This window comes from Schistosoma mansoni, chromosome 6 (genome assembly GCF_000237925.1).
Source record: "Schistosoma mansoni strain Puerto Rico chromosome 6, complete genome".
NCBI classification, from domain to species: Eukaryota; Metazoa; Platyhelminthes; class Trematoda; order Strigeidida; family Schistosomatidae; genus Schistosoma; species Schistosoma mansoni.
In genome coordinates this window covers 2,529,845-2,550,931 of record NC_031500.1, presented here as the reverse complement: position 1 = coordinate 2,550,931, position 21,087 = coordinate 2,529,845, and the positions used below count along the sequence as shown (strand labels likewise).

Genomic DNA, 21,087 nt, shown 5'->3' with positions numbered 1-21,087 from the left:
TATCCAGCTCAGAGAACAAACCTACATCAAAATCACCCACCTGAGCTACAATTCTTCTCCACCATCTCAATGTCGAAATATTCATAGGTTTGAAAGTTACTTTGATCATGATAGTCATATGAGTCAGTCCAAATAGCTCAAATCCCATACCAACACGATGAGTTGACATTAAAACAAGGATAAATATTGAATAAGTTGAGCTAAACGTTTATTTATTTATTTAAACACATAAATATTGGTACAACGGGGCACCAGATATATATACGCCACACAAATCTCATTTGTATGAGGGTGTGACACTGCCAAGGTGCCCAAACCGAAGCAGGTGGATTTCTTAGAGGGCCACACTCGGTGCCTTTGACCTAATGGTCTGATCCACAAGGCAGTGGAGCATCGTGAGGAGATGCAGTCCCATGATAGCCGGTGACCAACGATTCATTCATACGCCATTTGTTCCTTCAGGATACTGGAGCCAGCCCATGTGTACCATTAGTTTAGAATGAGGGTTTTCCAACTCCCCTAGGTGAACTTTCCGTGTCCACCAACCCGGTTAAAGCGCCGGACATTCACTTTTCGTCGTCTCAATTCCGTAAACAACACCCGTGATGCGAGAAGGCAGTGAGTAGGACTTCCCTGTCAGAGGCTATATATTCGCGTGGCGATGTGAGAGGATTTGGAGAGGGAGAGCGGACTCTCCCCACTCTCAGCCATACCAGGGCATTTAGGGGCCGAGCTAAACGTACTAACAGTGATAATAAGAAGCATGTTTAACCATATTAAACATTTGAATCATAATTTGGGAAGATATAATGTTAAATGGTTTATATGAATGAATACTGGAGTTCGATATCTAAGCAGCGGAGATACAACAAGAATACATCTACAATTCTAACTCACTTTACCAGGATAGTATTAATAGTAGTTGTAATAGTCGGTTAGTCTCATAATTTTTCACATGATACATTTGATTTATAAATTTACTTAGTTCTTTGAATTTGTTCATATTTTGCTAAATTGTATTGTTCTTGCCAACTATATATTAGTTATTGTTTCTCTATTTTCTTTCTCTTTTGTTTCTTCTTTTTTGCAGTGAACAATTTGGCATTTTCACAACCGATTAAACCACTTCCATGGTTGTATAATTCTACGATTTCTTCATCGAGTTCATTAGGCAGTATTGATTTATCGATTTCCGTGGCAATACGTGAATTAAGCAGTGCATTATTAGCTCAACATTTATCCAGATCAATATCCAGAATAACAGCCAATTCTGTAAGTTAATAATATTGCAATGCAGAGATGGAATTTTAAAAGTCTTTTTTATTTCGTACAGATTGTGATTACTGGTATATTTTAAGATGGGTGAAAAAATTTTATTGTGCATTGGAAGTTCATTTCTGAATTGAAATCACGAACCGATCAAATTTGGAAGATTATTAAAAACCTGAAAACACTGGACAGCCGTCTCGTCCTAGTTCGGGGTTCCTCAGCAGTACACACCCACGACTCTACTACTTGGAATCAAACTAAGGACCTTCAGTCTGACATGTGGATGTTTAACTTCGAGACCTTTGAGCCGAGACCCAATGAGTGTAAAAGTCTAACTTGAATCAATGCACAATATTGCACTACGACTTTCGATTGTATTAGTTGGGTAACTGCCTCACACTGGACACGGGTAATCACCACCAATCACGACTTCCCATTAGAACTCCCTAAATTTCCTCTCAATGCATATGGTATTTGTCAGAGTGGGGTTGTTGGGATCGTTGAATATCACTGAAATCACGAATCGACCCTATTTTAAGTTAAAAAAACATACGGATAATTTCAACTGGCGATAGAAATTTACCCTCAAATCAGGTACAAATATTTCTGAGGTTCTGTTGAGGAGTGTTCGTGATCTGTGAGGTTATATCAATTGAAAGTGAAACAATAAACCATCATTTAGTAGGAAACATTACAAGGGTTATTACCACAAATTTAGTGAAGTGAGCATGTATTTCATAAGCGTCCACTAAAACGTGGCATCAGTTCACGAAGTCACTAACTTCTAATCTGAGCCATGTTGATAGATACAGACTACTTGGTTGGGGTCCGCGTAACTATCGTAACCAATGGTTGGAGACTCTGGATGACATGGCTCAGAATCGGTCACAATGCCGTAGGTGTATACACTCTTTGTGTTGGTGACTTCTTACTCTAGTTAGCTGGGTCTGGGACGCGTCAGAATAGCTAGCTTATCGGTCTCTGGTCATAAGCCTTTGTTCCGTTTGCTGACTAAGTGAATTCGAAACGCTTCAGATGTAACACTTTGTCTTCCTTTAAACCTTGACATTAAAATTGCTTCATATCTGTCTTTCTTCCTGTACCATATCCTTATATACAATCTTTCTTTTGTATATTACCACCATTAAATTAGCTGCTACTATGAATTCGGTGTTGATCTTGTTGTGCTAATAAGGTTATGGCAACTTGAATGGATGCATATGTATGCCTGGTCCTACATTGTAGCTGACTGACTGAATTCACGTTGAAGATTAACTGGAAATTTCGCACAAAAAGTTTTTTCATAATACTGTTTAATCAATAAACATTTATGAAGGCATCGTCATCATCATGATAAGGAACTTCATCAAAAAGGATCATATTTTTTCTAAGTATTCCTCGATGGATTTAAGTGTCATTTTTCTTTGCCTATATTGATTAAAGTACATCATGATATAGAGTTAAGGGGAAAAAGTTAATCTCATCTTTTAAGAAAATAACAATTAGAGCAAATTACTGTGTATGATATTTTATATCGTATAACATGTAAATGTATGTCTTTGGTTACAGTTTTATGTTTCTACTGTGTTGGAGTTGTTTCCTCTTTTTTAAATCATTCAGGATATATCATTAGATGTAATATAAATTCTAGCTGGGATAGTTTTAAACACTTGTCTTTCAACTATGTATAATTCATGAGTTCGAATCCTATTTCGCCTATTTTAGAGCAATAAAGCAATTGTCTTACCATTATTTTCTTTTTCCTCAAAACATATAATTACTTACGCCTGTTACCCCTCGTGGAGGAGCATAGGCCGCCCACCAGCATTTTCCATCCAACTCTGTCCTGGGCAATCCTTTCCAGTTCATTCCAGTTGTTATCCATCTATTTCCCGGTGTAATGTGTTCTTTCGCCTTCATCTTTTCTGCTTCCCTTCACCATTTCAAGTTAAGGATTGCCTCGTGATGCGGTTTGGTGATTTCCTTAATGTATGTCCTATCCACTTCCAACGTCTTTTCCTAATTTCCTCTTCAGCTGGAAGCTGGTTTGTCCTCTCCCATAAAACGCTGTTGATGATAGTATCCGGCCAGTGGATGTTGAGCATTTTGCGTAGACAACTGTTTATAAATACTTTTACCTTCTTGACGATGGATGTAGTAGTTCTCCACGTTTCAGCTCCGTACAGTAGAACTAACTGTTTTGATGTTCGTATTGAAGATTCTCACTTTGAAGTTAGTTGACGGTTGTTTTGACAAAACATATAATAGTGTGAATAAAAGTTAGTTACATAAATTTGTACTTTATCAAGTCATAGAAGTTTGTACAAATTGCGAAATTTCAAAACTGTCGCAGCAAAAGAAAAAGAAAAGTAGAGTAGTCGAAATCTTTATCATAATTTCAATTGGATAACAAATGAAAATTCAAGCCTAAAACGGTATATATATATGCAAAAGGTGAAATGCCTCTAAATGCCCTGGTACGGCCGAGAGTGGGGAGAGTCCACTCTTCCTCCCCAAATGCTCTCACATGGCCACACGTATATAGCCTCTACCAGGGAAATCCTACTCACTGCCTTCTCGCACCACGGGTGTTGTTTACGAAAATAAGAAGACGAAAAGCGAATGTCCGATGCTTTAACCGGGTGGGTGGATACGGAAAGTCCACCTAGGAGGGTTGGAAAACCCTGATTCCAAACCAATGGTGCACATGGGCTGGCTCCAGTATCCTGAAGGAACAAATGGCGTATGAATGAATCGTTGATCAACGGCTACCATGGGACTGCATCTCCTCACGATGCTCCACTGCCTTGTGGATCAGACCATTAGGTCAAAGGCACCGAGTGTGGCCCTCTAAGAAATCCACCTGCTTCGGTTTGGGCACCTTGGCAGTATCACAGCCCTCACACAAATCGAATGAAATTTGTGTGGCGCATATATATCTGGTGCTTCTTTGTACCAATATTTGTGTTTAAATAAATAAATAAATAAAAGGCGAAATAGTATTGTTCGACATCAAGGATTATAGGAAGATAAATAAATGTGTCTATACTAATGCGACTAATCTAAAACGTTTGGGCTTAAAATCTTCAACCAATTATACAACAGTTATCTAATTGTGAAAATTTATATTGAATTCATATTCCCATCCTTTTCATATAATAGACACAATGTCGCTTGAAGTAGGAGTGGGTTAGAAGAAAGCTAAGTGGGACCAGAAATAACCATAGGATCAGTCCATGAAGTCATTGACTTTAGGACTGAGCCATATTGGTTGATAATGACTACTTTGCTAAAGTCCACTTGATCATTATAAACAATGGTTAGAGATGCTGTGTGACGTGATGTGGAATCGGTCACAGCGGCGCAAATATGCTTATTCTTTATCATCCTTTAGGTGCAGAGGTTTTAAATTATTTCATGCTGTTTGTTCCATCGATTCATTCTTCTGGAATCATGTTGTCTATTGATAAATTTCTATTACTCTGCTTTTGGTCTTGATAATTTCATCTGTCTGCTTATTATGTTATATGACGACTTAAATCGATGCTGAACTGTTCAAGATTCTACACCGCCTATGACTAACTGGTTAGTCTAATGAGTCAACTTCTAATTTGTAACAACAGTCAATTAAACTGTCTTATTTGATAACCAGAAAGTTGTTTACATTATTTCACAATAAATTAGTCACCAGTTTTAAGAAGCGTGGTTTATATTATAGCCTTTTTTAACCCCCTTTGTTCCGTTGTGGGAAGACAGCATCGTTGAGGTTGCTAGTTATTTAATGGAAACACTCTACTGATATCACATCCATGTAGAGTGAGCAATACAGATCCGCTGTCATACCTTGATTTTGATGCTTTTAGTTTTGTCTCTCTCTGAATGATCTACCTGGGATTGTGGTAGTGCCTAAATAAATGGGTATTCTATCTACTTCAATTTGATTGAGCCATTACAATATACTGTTCCAACCATCACGTTAAGTTAGCAGCTGCGATCGAGCTGTGAAATGAAGCTTTGCTTAATCGTTAAAAATTGCCACTTTTAGTTGTTAAGCTACATATTTAAATCCTATTTCACTCCGATTAGGGTACCTTAGTAGTAATAATGAGTATCACTGACTCTCACACATCAAAAGCGTGATTTAAAGCTGAGTACATAAACCTGTACTTCAATAGTGATCTATTTTGTGCTGATCATTAGTTTGTATGGGTTAATAATTTGTCTTTACCAAACAAAAATGTTTTGATGTTCACCTAAATCATATGTCAAACTCCATGGTTTTAACTGAATAATTGCTATCATAAATTGATGTCCTAATTTTGACTCTATGTTTCGTGGTGTTCACTAGTTGTCATTGAGGCGTACCTGAAATTTCTAGACATCATGGTGCTTCACCCTGTGGGATTCAAGCCCGTATCGCCCAGCTCACAATGTATTGTATAAGGGTCGAAATCAACCTCCTGTAGAACTGAGATATTCATGTTCCCTGATCAACAAGATGTACCTGCAGTCGTTAAGGAAGTGACGAGTACCAATCTAGTTTTAGAAAAGGATCTCCTTTTGAGTAATTTCAATCACTTCATATGAAAACAGAGTGTATACAATGTCAAGTCATTTAAACTAGTGGCCACATTACAGCTTGATTGATGGAATTTAATCAGCACCAAATAACTAAACGATCATGACTTCGCTCATCACGTTTACTCAATAATCAATCCATTAAATTTCAATTTAGTCATTGAGCTATGATAAACACATGTTTTTAAAATAATTATGTGTATTGCTTCGATCACTTTGCCATAGGATAGATAATTAGTGGTAGTTTGGTGGATAGCAGTACTCACAAAATTGCTTGTAATTAGTATGTAGTGGAACGTGGCGTCGAAGTTGTCACAGTCGTCAGACGTAGATGAAAGTTTCTGTACATCGAATGCACGGTACAGGTAGAACACCTGATGGCCAGACGAGCAGAATACACCGCAAGGTACAAACGGACGATCTAAGGCTACGTATATGCATTATGTAAAGGCTTTGTAATTTGTCACTATAAGAAATTCTTCTGCCCATTGCCTTGTTATACCGCAGTAATAATGCTTATAAATGTATCATAACTTTAGCGCAAAACTTGCATCACATTCGTTCTGATGTAGTGAGCCAATCAGAAGTGGACCGATTTTCTGAGGGGTAGGAATGTAAACACATATTCATATTGTTCAGTAGCTCATGAGGCTCCCCCTTCCACTCTAGTGTTCTCTCTCAAATCATCAGTTTGGGGGTAGGCGGTTAGTACATAGCACGTTGTATATCAGCATCGGATCTCGAACACCGACCATCATAACACGTTCCGTATGTGCGTACCTGTGTGCGTTTGTTTATTGATCAGTTCATTCACCTTTTTGTTGTCATGTATATTTATTGATTACTGATCAGTTTATTATTATAATCGTAATGGCCTATAAACTGGTTCCTAATTGCAAATCTAATTGGTTTCATTTGTTGATCAATATTTTCTAGATATAATGTTAATTGGCCAGTATATATGTAATGTTTTGATTGGGATATTGAGTGAACTAGCTAGTTTATATTGAATAATCAGATTAACTAAAAATCTACTCATCTGTTAAGTATATTCTACTTTTTCACTGTCCAAGGTTAATGGTCGTCATACTTCTGGATCACAATCAGAATCAACTCCAAGTATTACAGTAAGATCACCGTCTACTGATCGTACGATGAATAATCACTTGGTAGACAGTGGCGGGGGCGTTGGACCAACTTTAAACTCATCTGCTAATCATAGTAATAATAATATTAACAACACAACGAATCCGAATGATTCCTCGTTACCACCTGGTTGGGAAGCTAAATATACTTCAGAAGGACGAATATATTATGTGGATCATTTAACAAAAACAACAACCTGGTGTAAACCTACTCCACTTCCGCCTGGGTAAGTTTACCATTGGTTTTTCTTCGCGAGAGGGTTTCTAAATGGTTGACACAATTTTATCTTACCATGTGAGTGTTTGTATGAGTGAAGTAGTTAGTGTGTCAGTGTGGTCCATAAATACGTAGGTTATATATATATATATATATATATATATATATATATATATATATATGTTAAGTATAGGTTTTGTGTGTTCAGCTTTTATTGAATTACACATGAATACTTGTATCACATGCAATGTTGGCTGGATTAGAAGTAAGTTGGATTAAAACTCGAAGGAGGTAAAACCTGGAAGCATTTGTTCTAAACAACTCAATCTGTGAAAGTTTATAGGCTTCATTAATCGATTTGTCACCTTTTACTTAGTACCTTACATCCTGATCTCAGTATTAATCTGGACAGTCGTTCATTAATAATCATCGTCATATTTGTATGTGAGTTGGGACTACTCCCTTGACGCTCGAACCCGTTTCTTTGACATAGAAGACTAATTCATAAGTCAGTGGGGCAAAATCAGGAGATGTAGTCTCATGGTAACGTGTTGCCAAAGTAGATTCGTTCGCCATTCATTTCTTTAGGATTCTGGAGCTATTTGCGCCATTGGTTCAAAACCAGATTTTTACATCTACTTTAAGTTAACCTTTAAGTCAACCAATCCAGTTGGATTGTCGGACTTCCGCTTTTTCTCCTCTCACCTTAGTAAACTCACCCCTCCCACCTTCCTAATCTTTTTTTTCGTAAGGTATTTTCATTAAAATTTATTTAATTGTCACAGGACAACGGGTTTATAGCTACTACTAGAGAAGTTCTATACACTGCTTTTATTGCTTACAAAACCGACAGGACTGATAGCGAATGTCCGATGCTCGGATTGGAATAGTGGTTATGGAACATCCACTTAAGGAAGTTGGAAAACCCTGACTCCCAAACCAATCGTGCACGTAGGCCCCAGGATCTTGAGAGAGGACAAATGATGTACAAACCTATGGTTGGTCACCGGTTACCATGGGACCACATCTGCTAACGTTGCTCGACTGAGTTATGGATTAGACCTCTAAATGGAAGGCTCAGGGAGTGACCCTCTAAGAAAATCCCCTGTTTCGGTTTGGGCAGTAGGGGAGTATCCCAACTTTAACACAAATGTTGTCGGCTGATATATATTTTGATGCTCCTTTGTACCAATGTTTATGTGTTTAAATAAAATAATAAATGATGTAAGGGAATCTGTTCATCAAAATTACTACGAAACTATAAGGAGTCATTTCTAGTATTTCTTCCAACCGTTTAAAGGTTCCCAAGGTAGTCTTCTATCGATTCATTCAGACACGTTTCGAAGCCGAATGTCAGCTAATCAAACTTCAGAAAACTCATCAAAAAGACCTTGAATAGGTTTAATAGTAACGTGAAATTGATGTATCCTATCTAAAATCTTTCTTTTTATTTAGTAAATCATTCATTTTCTGTATCTATCTTCTGATTGGCTGAGACGGTTTGAGGTATCAAAGTTGTTTCTCAGTATAGCCCCATTTTACCTTGAATAGAATTTTATTCAAATGAAACTTGTATAATTTCAGGAAATTAAATTCGTTTAGAAAAGACATATTTTTCATTTTTGTTATAGATGGGAACGAAGAACAGATAATGTTGGTCGTGTGTATTATATCGATCATAATACTCGAACTACAACATGGCTTTGTCCAAATCAAACACTTTTAAATACAGTACAAAATTATCAACAAATGACTGCTTCACGAAATGGTATTATGCAACAACGAATGAATGAACGTTATGCGAATGCTGTTTGGAATTTAGGTGAATCAGAATCACTAGATGCTAGTTCACAAACAAATACTTCAACTGGTGGTGTTATGGATCCATTAGGTCCTCTACCAGCTAACTGGGGTAAATTTATCTTTATTTTTTAAATTGCCGATCATGTATAGAAAGAATTGTGCTTTGTAAAAGTTTCTGGAGATAGTGTAGTTCGATTGCTTCAACCACTAAGGCATTGTGTATCAATAAAATAAGTAATGCCCACTCCACTTTCAACTGATTATATAGCAGCTATTCGGAACCTCTTACATGATAGTATGACTACCGTGGTCTGGGAAGCTGACTAGTACCGATCACTAGCCTTCGAGGATTTATGTAAGATATGAACGAACTTTTTCAAGTCCAATGTGTTTTGCACTAAAAAATAGTTTACCAAATATTAAATTTATCCTTGTAAAGCATGAAACCAACAAATGTAAGTTCTTAGCTGAACAACACTTGTGCGCTCAAACAATCATCCCACCAAGAATTTTTTAGTGATTTTAATCGTAATGAAATAGTTTGCATAGAATAGATGGAATGTAGCTAGTAGTGGAATACAGGCCTCACATTTTGCCCTATTTGGGACCGGTCAAATGAGTATACCTGTATCACAGAGTTGATGTTCGCTTCGGGATTCAAACTCAGTAACTGTAATTAAGCTGATAACTTGTTAGCGTTTGGACTGAAACTATCAATCAACAATCTTCTCATAGATCAACGGAACGAAGTAGTTGACTTAAGTATAAGGACAGCTAAAGATAATAAAACCTGATAGGATAACCAGTCACACTCAAAGATACCAGAACAAACTAATCTAAAACTCGTGGAATAACTAAGAAGCCGATGATATTCCAAACCACAGTGAAAGCTCAGAGGACTCAAAGAACACCGAAAAAATCGGTAAGTACTGGATTCTAGTCCCAGTGTGCACACCAGCAACACTTTGATTCAGGTATACCCAACCGACTGATGACTTCCATATGGGACAAAATGACCATTGTAGAATCCACTGCTAATCACAATCCAGTTTTACATCTATAAATTCTTTTAACATCCGAAAAGTCGTCATTATTTAGGTAGAAACGTGTTTATAAATTCTTTTTACTTTCTTAGAACGACGTGTCGACATGTCTGGCCGTTCGTATTTTGTTAACCATGTTAGTCGAATCTCTCAATGGGAAGATCCTCGTATACAAGGTCATCCATTACCTCATGGTTGGGAAATTCGTTATACAACTGAAGGATTTCCATTTTTTGTTGATCATAATACTAAAACATCAACATACAATGATCCTAGACGAAAAGATGCAAGGTTATTGTTTTCTTTTTTTCTCTAACATTATTTGATTCTTAAGCTTTGAGACAAAATATTTCCAGGCAATCATAACCGCGTTGTTTCGTTTTTAGTATAAGGGATTTGTGGAGATTGTTGTATTTTCACAGTTGAAATCACAAGTCGATTTAAGCTAGATCACTGTTGAAAACGTAGAAACATTGGGTGACCATCTTGTTCTAGTATGAGGCTTCTAAGTAGTGTGTATTGATAATCTCAAACCTTGGAATTTTCGGTGCCTCACGTGAACGCCTAACCTGCACACAGCTGAGCAGACATCCAGTAGTGTTAATATCTAGCTTCAATCAATCTATGATCTTGCAGAATCCTTCTTTCATTGTCTGAGGTGGATAACTTTCTCAAACCCTATACAGATTTAGCTCCGCTGGTCACGGATTCTCACTACAACTCCGGGAGTTACATCTTGAAGCCAGTCACCAGTGAGTACATGTTTTATGTTAGTATGTGGAATTTGTGGTGTAGTGTTATATGTGGTTTGGTCGAGGAGATGTTTACTAGTATGAAGATCTATATAATGGCATTGTAGTTGTATAAGCATTCATTACCAGGACCAGTAGTTGCTTAAGAAACCGGTGCTTTATTGACGCACTTATAACAAGCTAACCAAGAAACAGACTTAATTGATGATCAAATACTTATCTCCCAATCCGTGATTTCCAGATTCGAACTTTTACGAGGTTAGCAGTGGGATCTAGAACTTGCCTTCTGTTCTTTTCTTCAGTTATTAACTAGATATATCTAGACTCCAGTGTTGACGTACATCTAGTAGATATTGCTCAGTGGATAACGCGTTGGTTCTACGGGTACGTTAAGCTGACGAGTCCCGAATAGAGCGAAATGCGAATCTTGAATGTCACTACTAGCTAGAATTAAACTTTACCGTTTCGGTAATATCGATGTAGTTCGCTCAACATGGAAATATGCCAATAGAGACTTATCAGTTGGAGTCCCTAATATCAAGAATGAGAAATCACAAGCCCATACTAATAAAATCACTGATGTTAAATTTTTTTAAACAGTTAATTATCAGTAGAGTTTGTAAAGACTATTGGGTATTGCTGAGATCATGAGCCGACCTAAGTTAGACAATCTTTGGAAACCAGGAAGCACTGGATAGCTGTCTCGTTCTAATATATGACTTTTCTTCAGTGCACATTATTGACTGATTCCAAGGGATAATTGCTTTAGTTCTAGTGAGTTGCAATTACTGGTGTTCAACCATGTCAGGTGTACAGCATTTACTAGCCGAAAACAATGGAAGTTGATCTCTCATTATCACCTATTGATTGACTTTAGGCATGTAAACCATTTTATCCCAGCTTAATAGTCTAAAGGTTAAGTGGCTGCAGGGAGACCTGAAGTTCCTGAGTTCGATCTTCAGTGGCAATGTCATGGATGGACACTGTTGAGATGTCTTATACCAAGACAAAACAGATGTCCCATACTTTCTAGTTTTCAATAAATATCTAACTCAGATCGGTTTGTGATATCAATAAAATTAGATCTAATTATTTTATTCTTAATTTTCCCTCTATTTTTCTTTATTCAAATTTCGACAGTGGGAATATTGAACAAGCATGGTCATTTGAAAATAAAGTCGCCAGTTTCCATTATCTTTGTCATTCAAATTTAGTGACAAAAAATGTAAAAGTTGTTGTATCTCGTGGTAACCTTCTAGTGGATTCATTTGAACAAATTATGCGATTGAAACCACATGAATTACGTTGTCGTTTGTTCATTTCATTTACTGGTGAAGAAGGTTTAGACTATGGCGGGTTATCACGGTATGTGTAATTCGTAAAGGAAAAGTTTCATCAAGATTATGTATATTTTTTAAATCGACTGTGAGGTTTTCTGTTTATCTTGTTATTACGTTGATTAAACTAGGGATATATTCCTTGCTTACTTAAGCCTGACCACGAATCTCCAGACAACTGTCCTGGACTTTTCTAGCTTCTGCCAAGTGCTATACATCTTTTTGACAATTTTTTAATCCCCGGAGTCATGTATTCCTTGGTCTACTTCTTTTCCTTTCGTCTACAGGATTCCAAGTTAGGGCTTGGTGTGTTGTGATGTGATTTGATGGTTTCCTCAATGTGTGTCTTATCCACTTCCAGACTCTTTCCCTCTTCAAGTGTAAGTTGGTGTGTTCTCTGTCATAACTGACTATTGATAATGGTGTCTGGACAACGAATCTGGAATATCTTGTGTTTATAAATACCTGTAGTTTTTTGATGTCGGTTGTAGTAGTTCTTCATGTTTCAGCACCGTACGATAGAACTATCTTGACGTTTGTATTAAAAACTCTGACTTTGGTGTTGGCTGATAGTTCTTTGTATTCTTAGATATTATTTGATAGTGGGGATGCTCCCCCTGCCTTGCCAATTCTTGCCTTGGCATCTGCATTAAATCCTACTTGTTCATCCTTCATGCTGCCCCCAAGGTATGTAAGGCCTTCCACCTCTTCCAGAGTTTCGTCATCAAATGTGATGTATTTGGTGATCAGTCAGTCAGTCACAACGTAGAACTTCGTACGTACGTACATCAGTTCGAGTTGCCATACCACATTAACACAGAGATGAAGTTGTCGATTCAAATCCTATATTAGTAGAAGTAGTACGAGTATAAGCATTATGTGAAGGCTTAGGGTTTAAAGATGTTATTCAAGGAGTATAATACAATGAAATAAATTTGGAAAGAGAAAAAGGATACAGACATGAAGAATTCAGATTAGAATTTGGTAGAACACAAAGAGTGGATGCACCTTCGCCATTGCAAACGATTTTGAGCCATGTCATTCAAGGTCTCTAACCATCGGTTGCTATCATCTCGCGAATCCCAACCAGGTAGTCTACACCTACCAACAATTCTCAGTCCAATTGTCAGTGACTTCATTGATTTGTGCCATGTTTTGGTCTGGCCGCCCCTAGCTTTCTTCCAACCTACTCCTACACCATAAAGCATTGCACGTCGGGACAGTCGGTGGTTGGGCATACGTAACACATGTCCCAGCCATCTCAACTGGTGAAGTTTCACTACTTCATCAATCGATTTGCCATCCTTACCTAGTACCCGTTTCCTAACATCTGCATTACTTACCCGGTGGTCCCAGGATATACGAGCAATGCTTCGAAGACACCTATGATCGAATACTAGTAGCCTACGAATGTCTTCTACTCTTATCGGCCATGTTTCACTGCCACAAAGTAGAACGGAACGAACTGCTGCACAGTAAACCCGTCCTTTTGTTGCTTGACGGATATCTCGCCTACGCCATAAATGACGCAAGTTGGGGAAAGCTAGACGAGCCTTCTGTATCCGTGCTGAGATTTCGTCACACACCAGACCACAAGGGCTGATGAGACTCCCAAGATAAATGAAGCTGTCAACACGCTCAACGACTTCACTCCCTATCATTAGTTCAGGTGTCGATGTAACCCAATCCTGAAGTAACATTTTGCACTTCGAGGGAGAGAATCGCATCCCGAACATGCCTGCATAGTTGCTTATAGTGGTCAGAAGACTCTGCATTTTGTCAGCGTCTTCACCAAATAAAACTATGTCGTCGGCGTATTCTAAGTCAACAAGTGAGCCTCCTGGTAAAAGTTCAACTCCAGGAGATTGAGATGATGAAAGTGTTATCTCCAAAAGCATGTCGACGACAAAGTTAAACAGGAATGGGGAGAGTGAACAGTCCTGACGAACACCACTTGAGGTAACCAAACCTGATGACAGTTCGCCATAGGCTCTAACTCGACCAGTTGTGTTCGAGTAGAGAGCCTTTATGAGGTTAATGTACTTATTTGGTACTCCTTTCAGTGATAAACACTGCCATAGAACTTAACGATCAACGGAGTCGAATGCCGCCTTAAGGTCAAGAAATACTACGATTGTGGGACATCTGAATGTATGTCTATGTTCTAGGATCTGACGTAGAGTGAATATCTGGTCTATGCAACCACGTCCAGGTCGGAAACCAGCCTGGTTTTCTCTAGTCTGCTCTTCACGAGCTTTGGTTAGGCGCCTAAGTATTATTGAAGCTAATATTTTAGACACTATATTAGTCAAACTGATTCCTCTGTGATTGTCACAGGAGGACTTTTGTCCTTTCTTATAGACTGGCACAATCAGTGATTGGGACCAGTCAGATGGAATCACGTCCAGTTCCCAGATTCTACCTAAGACCTCAGTCAATCTCGGTGCTAGTACTGGACCACTATCCCTAAAAATCTCAGGGGTAAACCTGTCAGGGCCTGCTGTTCTCCCTCGCTTCAGATTTCCTATAGCTTTCTCATGTTTGATAGTATAATATAAAAACCCATTGAGTTTCTTAACTGCTATAGGACTAGGTTAATATGCTTTAAATAAACCTGTCAGGCCCTGCTGTGTTCTAGGAATGTATAGCTAGTACTAATTAACTCTGTCTAGGGATAATAATCCACTTACTTGAATATACATTTTTATATACTGGACTTTTATCCACAATCTGTGGAAGGCCTACCTAAATTGAAATCTTTTCAATGAGATAAAAGTAGAGAGTTGCATTACGTATATCTAAACAAACTTTTATTATATGAAAAGCTTGATGGATTCGAACTAATAAAAAAATTGGGTTAAAACAACCTTTGTATATGATTCTAAATAACTCGGCCGTTAAATTTCACACATTATGATATGCATTATGTTTAGTGTGTACATTTCCTTTTCTTAAATTTTAAATTCAGGTGATCAACATTCCATATATAGAAGTGATTATTTATTATAGCGTTTATTACTCACACAATGATGAAGCGGTGGCTTAGTTGTTAAAGTGTTCGAACTCTGCTCCATCTACTTTGATAGTGGTATCAATAGTCTAAACCCAATAGATGCGTTGATGTCTCTGTTGCGTGTTTTATTCACCAGTAGCTCAGAATAGTGTTTGATATGTTCTATGTGATCGGTGAACTGAGTTTGCAATACACTACGAACATTAGAATTACAGTTTGGTTATTGCACCCAATGAAATAGGAACATTAGTTTCTAATCCGAGAATAGGGTAAACTAGATTAAATCCTATCGAAAACTTCAGTCAGTCATATACAAAGTAGAACCTAGAACATGTGTACAACGGTCCAAGTTGCCACGCCACATCAGCACGCGATGGACGCAGTAACAGTATTGGTGTTGATTGAAAAGATTAGATATAAAAGACATGATTTAGAAAAATATTGATTAGTGGAATAAAGAAAATGTAACAGACAATTTAGAAACTTAGTGTGTAAGAGAAGATAGAGAGTAAATGTATGTACACTATTGTGATCGATTAAGAGCTGTGTCACCCAAAGTTTATAACTGCTGAATACGATAATCACGTGAACCACAACCAGGTGGTTTGCACTTACCTGTATCGCTTAATTCAACAGTTACTGTCTTCATGGACTGATTCCACCTCTTGCTTCTCCCGTCCCTAGCTTTCTTTCACTTTACATTCATACTAGAAAAAAATCATCGACGTAGGTGTTGGATGATCATACGTAATACATTTTCCAACTATCTCAGTCGATAAGCATTTACAACCTCATCAACCAGTTTTAGATTCCTACCTAATATCCTTCGTCTAATCTGAGAATTATTAACTTGACGAATCAAAAATATACAAACAGTGCTTCAGACGAATCTATGGTCGAATTATAGTCACCTGTGACTATTCTCTATCTTAAAAGTCCACGTTTATTAGGATTAAACAAACTGCTACTCAGTATACTTGTCCTTCAGTTAGCTGAAGCCACCTAAGATTTCTGAATTCGTGCTGAGATTTTGTGAGACACCAATTCACAAAAGTTTATGAAACTTTCAAGATCAGTGAATCGGTCGAACCACTCAACAACCACACTCCCTATTGTTAGTTAAGTGTTGACACAGACCACTTCTGAAGCAACTTTGACTCTTATAAATAATATGATTAAACAAACCCAAAGTTTTAATCTTTAGAGTGTTTCACATATCTTCCATCTATGGCGAATATATGTGGTGTTTTCTGTATCAAAGTCTAATTTAGTTCTCATTCATTATGTATTTCTGTAAATATTGTCGATTTGTATACTAGTGAGACAACTCTATGCCGTTTTTATGATAATAAAAAAAGAGTTAGGGGCGGTCAAACCAAAACGTGGCATCAGTGCTTTAAGTCACTAACTTTTAGTCTGAGCCATGTTGGTAAATGCAGACTACCTGGTTGGGGTCCGCGTAACTATCGTAACCAATGGTTGGAGACTCTAGGTGACATGGCTCAGAATCGATCACAATGGCGTAGGTGTATACACTCTTTATCTTCCCTTAAACCTTAAGATTAAAATTGCTTCATAACGTTTTTCCTTTCTATACTATATCTTTATATACAACCTATCTTTTACATATTACCACCACTAAATTGTCTACTTCTATGAATTTGGTGTTCATCTTGTTGTGCTAACGAGGTATGGCAACTTGGGCCGATGCATATATGTGCCTGGTCCTACGTTGTAGCTGACTGACTGACTTTTATGATAAAGTAGTATACAGTGATTCATACATTAACTCTAGATTTAGTTATATCACATTATTGTCATTTGTTTTAGCAATCGAATATGTTAATTTCTAAGTAACTTCGAAATGATGTCTTCAGTAATGTTAACTTAAATTTATATTTATTGCTGCTTAGTAATTTGTATCGATTTGATGATTCTTACAAAATAAATGGCGTGCATACTGCACTATTGTTCATATTACATTGTTGTTAATGTATTAACAAAGTATTCAATATATACATCACGCCACGTACCTTTGACTCACCTACTATATACGTCTAGTTATATTTGTTGTGACGTGCAGTGTTTGTCAGCTGATACTGATGTACAATCTTCATGTATACGAGCCACACCTATTCCTCAAGTGGATATATATATATATACCTTGGAAAATCAAATCACCAATATTGTATGTCCCCCCCCTCTTAGAAATAAAGACCATTTCTTGGCCAATTGAATATACTTATCATTCGGTCAACTTCTGGTTGGGTTAATGTTTTTCTTTCTAATGCGATTGTAGAATGACTGATTCCTTCCTTATTTATAACCTTTGTCACCTTGAATTTCTCTTTTTTTTTCAGAGAGTGGTTTTTCAAACTATCTACAGAATTATTAAATCCAATGTATTGCTTATTTGAATACGCCAGTGGTAATAATTATGCATTACAAATTAATCCTGCATCATCGGTTAATCCGGAACATTTGGAATATTTTCGGTAGGTGTTTTATGTTGATTGTGGTAATTGAAGTGATGTCTAAGTTGTTCTTTTTTGTGAATATCAACTCTGAGATGTAAGTACATTCAGTTGACGGGTCCCTTATAGGACGCAATACGCGTCCTGGATTACATTGCTAGCCTTATTCCATGTATTTTATGATTATCATGTCTGTAAGTTGTATTCGATTCATTTTATTTGTAAATACATCAGTCAGTCATATTTAACATAGAGCTTGGCGTAAATATGTTTTGACTCAAGTTGGTATACCATATCAACGCAAACAGCTGAAATCAACCGACTGAGTACCAATGCTAATAAGACACATTAAACATTAAGAATACGATTCTAAGAGATGGAATAAAAAGATATCAAGGAGTATTTGAGGTCAGGATCTAGACAGAATAAAAAGAGTAAATGCATCTGCGCCACGGTGACTAATTCTTAGCCATGTTATTCAATGTTGATTGTCACATGAACTCTGACTAGGTAGTCTGCTTCTGTCCAGATGGCTTAGATCAACAGTCAATAATTTAATGAACTGATTCCCGAACCTAGTTTTCTTCAAACTTTTTTCTTCACTAGCTAATATCGTAGATAGAAGTAATTAGTGGTTGGATAAATGTAACACATGTCTAATTCATTTCACTCAATGGAAATTCACAATTTTAACACAAATATTAATATTGCATAGGGTAACAATACACTCAACTGATTCATTTTCTGTGATCAATTTTAAGAGATAATGCTAATCAATTGTAAAGAAACACTTTACTGACTGCCTATTTCAAATTAGGTAGAGCGCGGGATTAGAACTTATGATCTACCTGTTGATAGTCGACTATTTTCAGAAGGGGGTTTTGTGAAGAATTTAATAATTTTATATAGTTGTGATCATGACGCAGTTGAAGCTAGACTACCATGGAAAACTTTGAAGCACTGGACGGCCGTTTTATCCTATTATGGGACTCCTCAGCAGTGTGCATCCACGATCCCGCCTCACGAGATTCGAACCCAGGACCTATCAGTTTCGCGCCAGAGCATTTAACCGATAGACCACTGATCCAGCCGATATCCAACGGTGTTAATGTCTAACTTTAACCAATCCACGAAATTTAACAACCATTCACTAATGTCTTCAGTGAGTTAATATCTCCCAACAGACCTAGTTCCTCAATTTTGTGGATTGAATGAACTTAGACAATAACACCGTTGGATATCGGCTGGATCAGTGGTCTATCGGTTATGTGCTCTCATTCGAGACTGATAGGTCGTGGGTTCGAATCTCGCGGGGCGGGATCGTGGATGCGCACTGCTGAGGAGTCCCATAATAGGATGAAACGGCCGTCCAGTGCTTCCAGGTTTTCCATAGTGGTCTAGTCGACTATTTTAACAATTATGTTCACAGCTTCATAATTGAAAGAACAGAATAACTAAGTAGAGAGTAGAAGAAGACTTAAAAAAAATTGAAATGTTCCAAGAACCCATTTTAGATGTTTACTAAATCAATTCATAAAAAACACTTGCTTATAATGATTATCTTTGATTTATTCTTTTATCATTTTATTACTTGACGTTTTTACAGACAGATCATTGTTTGTGTCATGTAGGTGTTTAAGATCTTGTGATTCGTTTTAGCATTCTTTCTCTCTCTCTCTCTCTCCTTCTCCCTGTCTGGGATTACTATGCATAATATGGGTCTTCTTTTTATCAAAACTATCAATAAAACAGTTAGAGCAAAATCTGTCAATATGGTAAAAAAAATGAATTTTTTCATACCTTGTTTATGAAATCAATTGAATATGTATGCACAATAGTATTTTTGGAAGTTTCTAAATAATAACTACTAAGGTTGTCAATTGAATTCTATCCTTAAAGTTATTTTCTTTTTTTATCTGAATTCCCTAATCGATTTCAGCTAGATCACTACGCAGGACTCGAACCTAGCACCCTCGGTCCTGCGTACAGGATCGTGGATGCGCACTGTTGAAGAGTTCCATACTAGGGTGAAACGGCTGTACAGTGCTTCGAGGTTTTCAATGGTGCTCTAACTTAGATCGATTCATGAATTTAAATGTGAAAATACTGCAATCTCCTCAAATCCCCATATTGATACTTTGTTTTCATTATATCATAAGTATCATGAAGTATTGCTATAAAACTTTTTCGAAGAAACCTATTTATGCAGTCTATTTTTAGAAGCCATTATATTTCTCATGTCAGTTGTCATTCTAGCAGATCAGTGGTATCGTCTCGGGCTTTGAAGTTGAGTGATATTAGTTTGAACCTCACTTCGTAGAGTATCACTCCTCTCATTGTTGAAGGTTCACGCTCTGCTAACGATTGTCAATTAATATGAAGCCTAAGTCGAGCATGCTTTCTTGTTGACCACCTGATGTATGAGCGATAATGATAATGATTGGTTGTCTACTTAGTCTGATAGGTGTCAGATGAGTTATATATTCCCCTATCCTTATTATTTATTATTATTGATTTATTGTTCATTGTTGTTGGGTTATGTTGGGTTTTGGTGTAGAAATATATTTACGTTCTAGTCGGACTAATCACGTGTTCTTGGACTGAGTTGTTTTGAAGTCCTGTAGAATAGACACTGGTAGGGAATCTAGTGTAGATATTCGTTTAAGATAAAGTAACGTCCATTTGTGTAGACGAAGAAAACGGACTGTTATAACACCACCTCTAACCATGTTTCAGTTCTGAGATCACTTCTAACTGTATGAATAACTCCTTTGTTATTTATATATGAACCGTTAAACTTGTAGGTAGATTATTTTACGCATTTTTACCTTCTAGTTCCTTTCAGTGTATTCAAGTTGCAAGCGTTACAGGAATCTAGGATTTAGTTAAAAACTACTCAGTATTTCAGTGTTTTTTAGACTTATTGAAAGGGAAAGTTGTTAGTGACTTGAAAAGTTTTCGACAAAATAGCACCAACAGTATTAATTGCTCTTCTCAAACACCATATTCATTAACCCGATTTAAGCTTTGGACATCGAGTGAGAGCTTATGGAGAACTGTCATCTGATTTTACAACCTCAAGTGGTGTCCGGCAATGCTGTCAGCTATCTCCATTCTTGTTCAATTTCATCATAGACCTACTGCTGGAAACAACGCTCTGGTCGACTGAATTTTCAGGCATTGATCTCCTACTAGGAGATCCAGTTATCTACTTAGAATATGCAGATGTCATAGTCCTGTTTGGTGAAGACGCTGACAAAATGCAGAGTCTTCTGTTAGAACTGAGTGATAATGCCAGGATGTTTGGAATGCCTTTCTCCCCCTCTAAATGTAAATTGTTACTCCAGGACTGACCTGCGTCAACACCTGAACTAAGAATAGGGAGTGAATTAGTCGAACGTGTCGACAACTTCACTTATCTTGGAAGTCTCATCAGCCCTAATCAGTTGGTGTCTG

The 21,087-nt window shown here is 37.2% G+C and overlaps 1 protein-coding gene across 1 annotated transcript in view; it reads left to right on the top strand.

Annotated features, from left to right (window-relative positions):
* Smp_123180 (nedd-4-like E3 ubiquitin-protein ligase) overlaps nucleotides 1-21,087 on the top strand; it is a gene marked incomplete at its 5' end in the record, with an annotated part of 63,577 nt that overhangs the window by 3,545 nt on the left and 38,945 nt on the right. Inside the window, 6 exons of the mRNA XM_018797942.1 lie at nucleotides 1,091-1,272; nucleotides 6,921-7,219; nucleotides 8,841-9,121; nucleotides 10,148-10,346; nucleotides 11,948-12,172; nucleotides 17,518-17,652. Of these exons, the coding sequence (XP_018652933.1) occupies nucleotides 1,091-1,272; nucleotides 6,921-7,219; nucleotides 8,841-9,121; nucleotides 10,148-10,346; nucleotides 11,948-12,172; nucleotides 17,518-17,652 (1,321 nt within the window). The remainder of the gene's footprint in view (nucleotides 1-1,090; nucleotides 1,273-6,920; nucleotides 7,220-8,840; nucleotides 9,122-10,147; nucleotides 10,347-11,947; nucleotides 12,173-17,517; nucleotides 17,653-21,087) is intronic.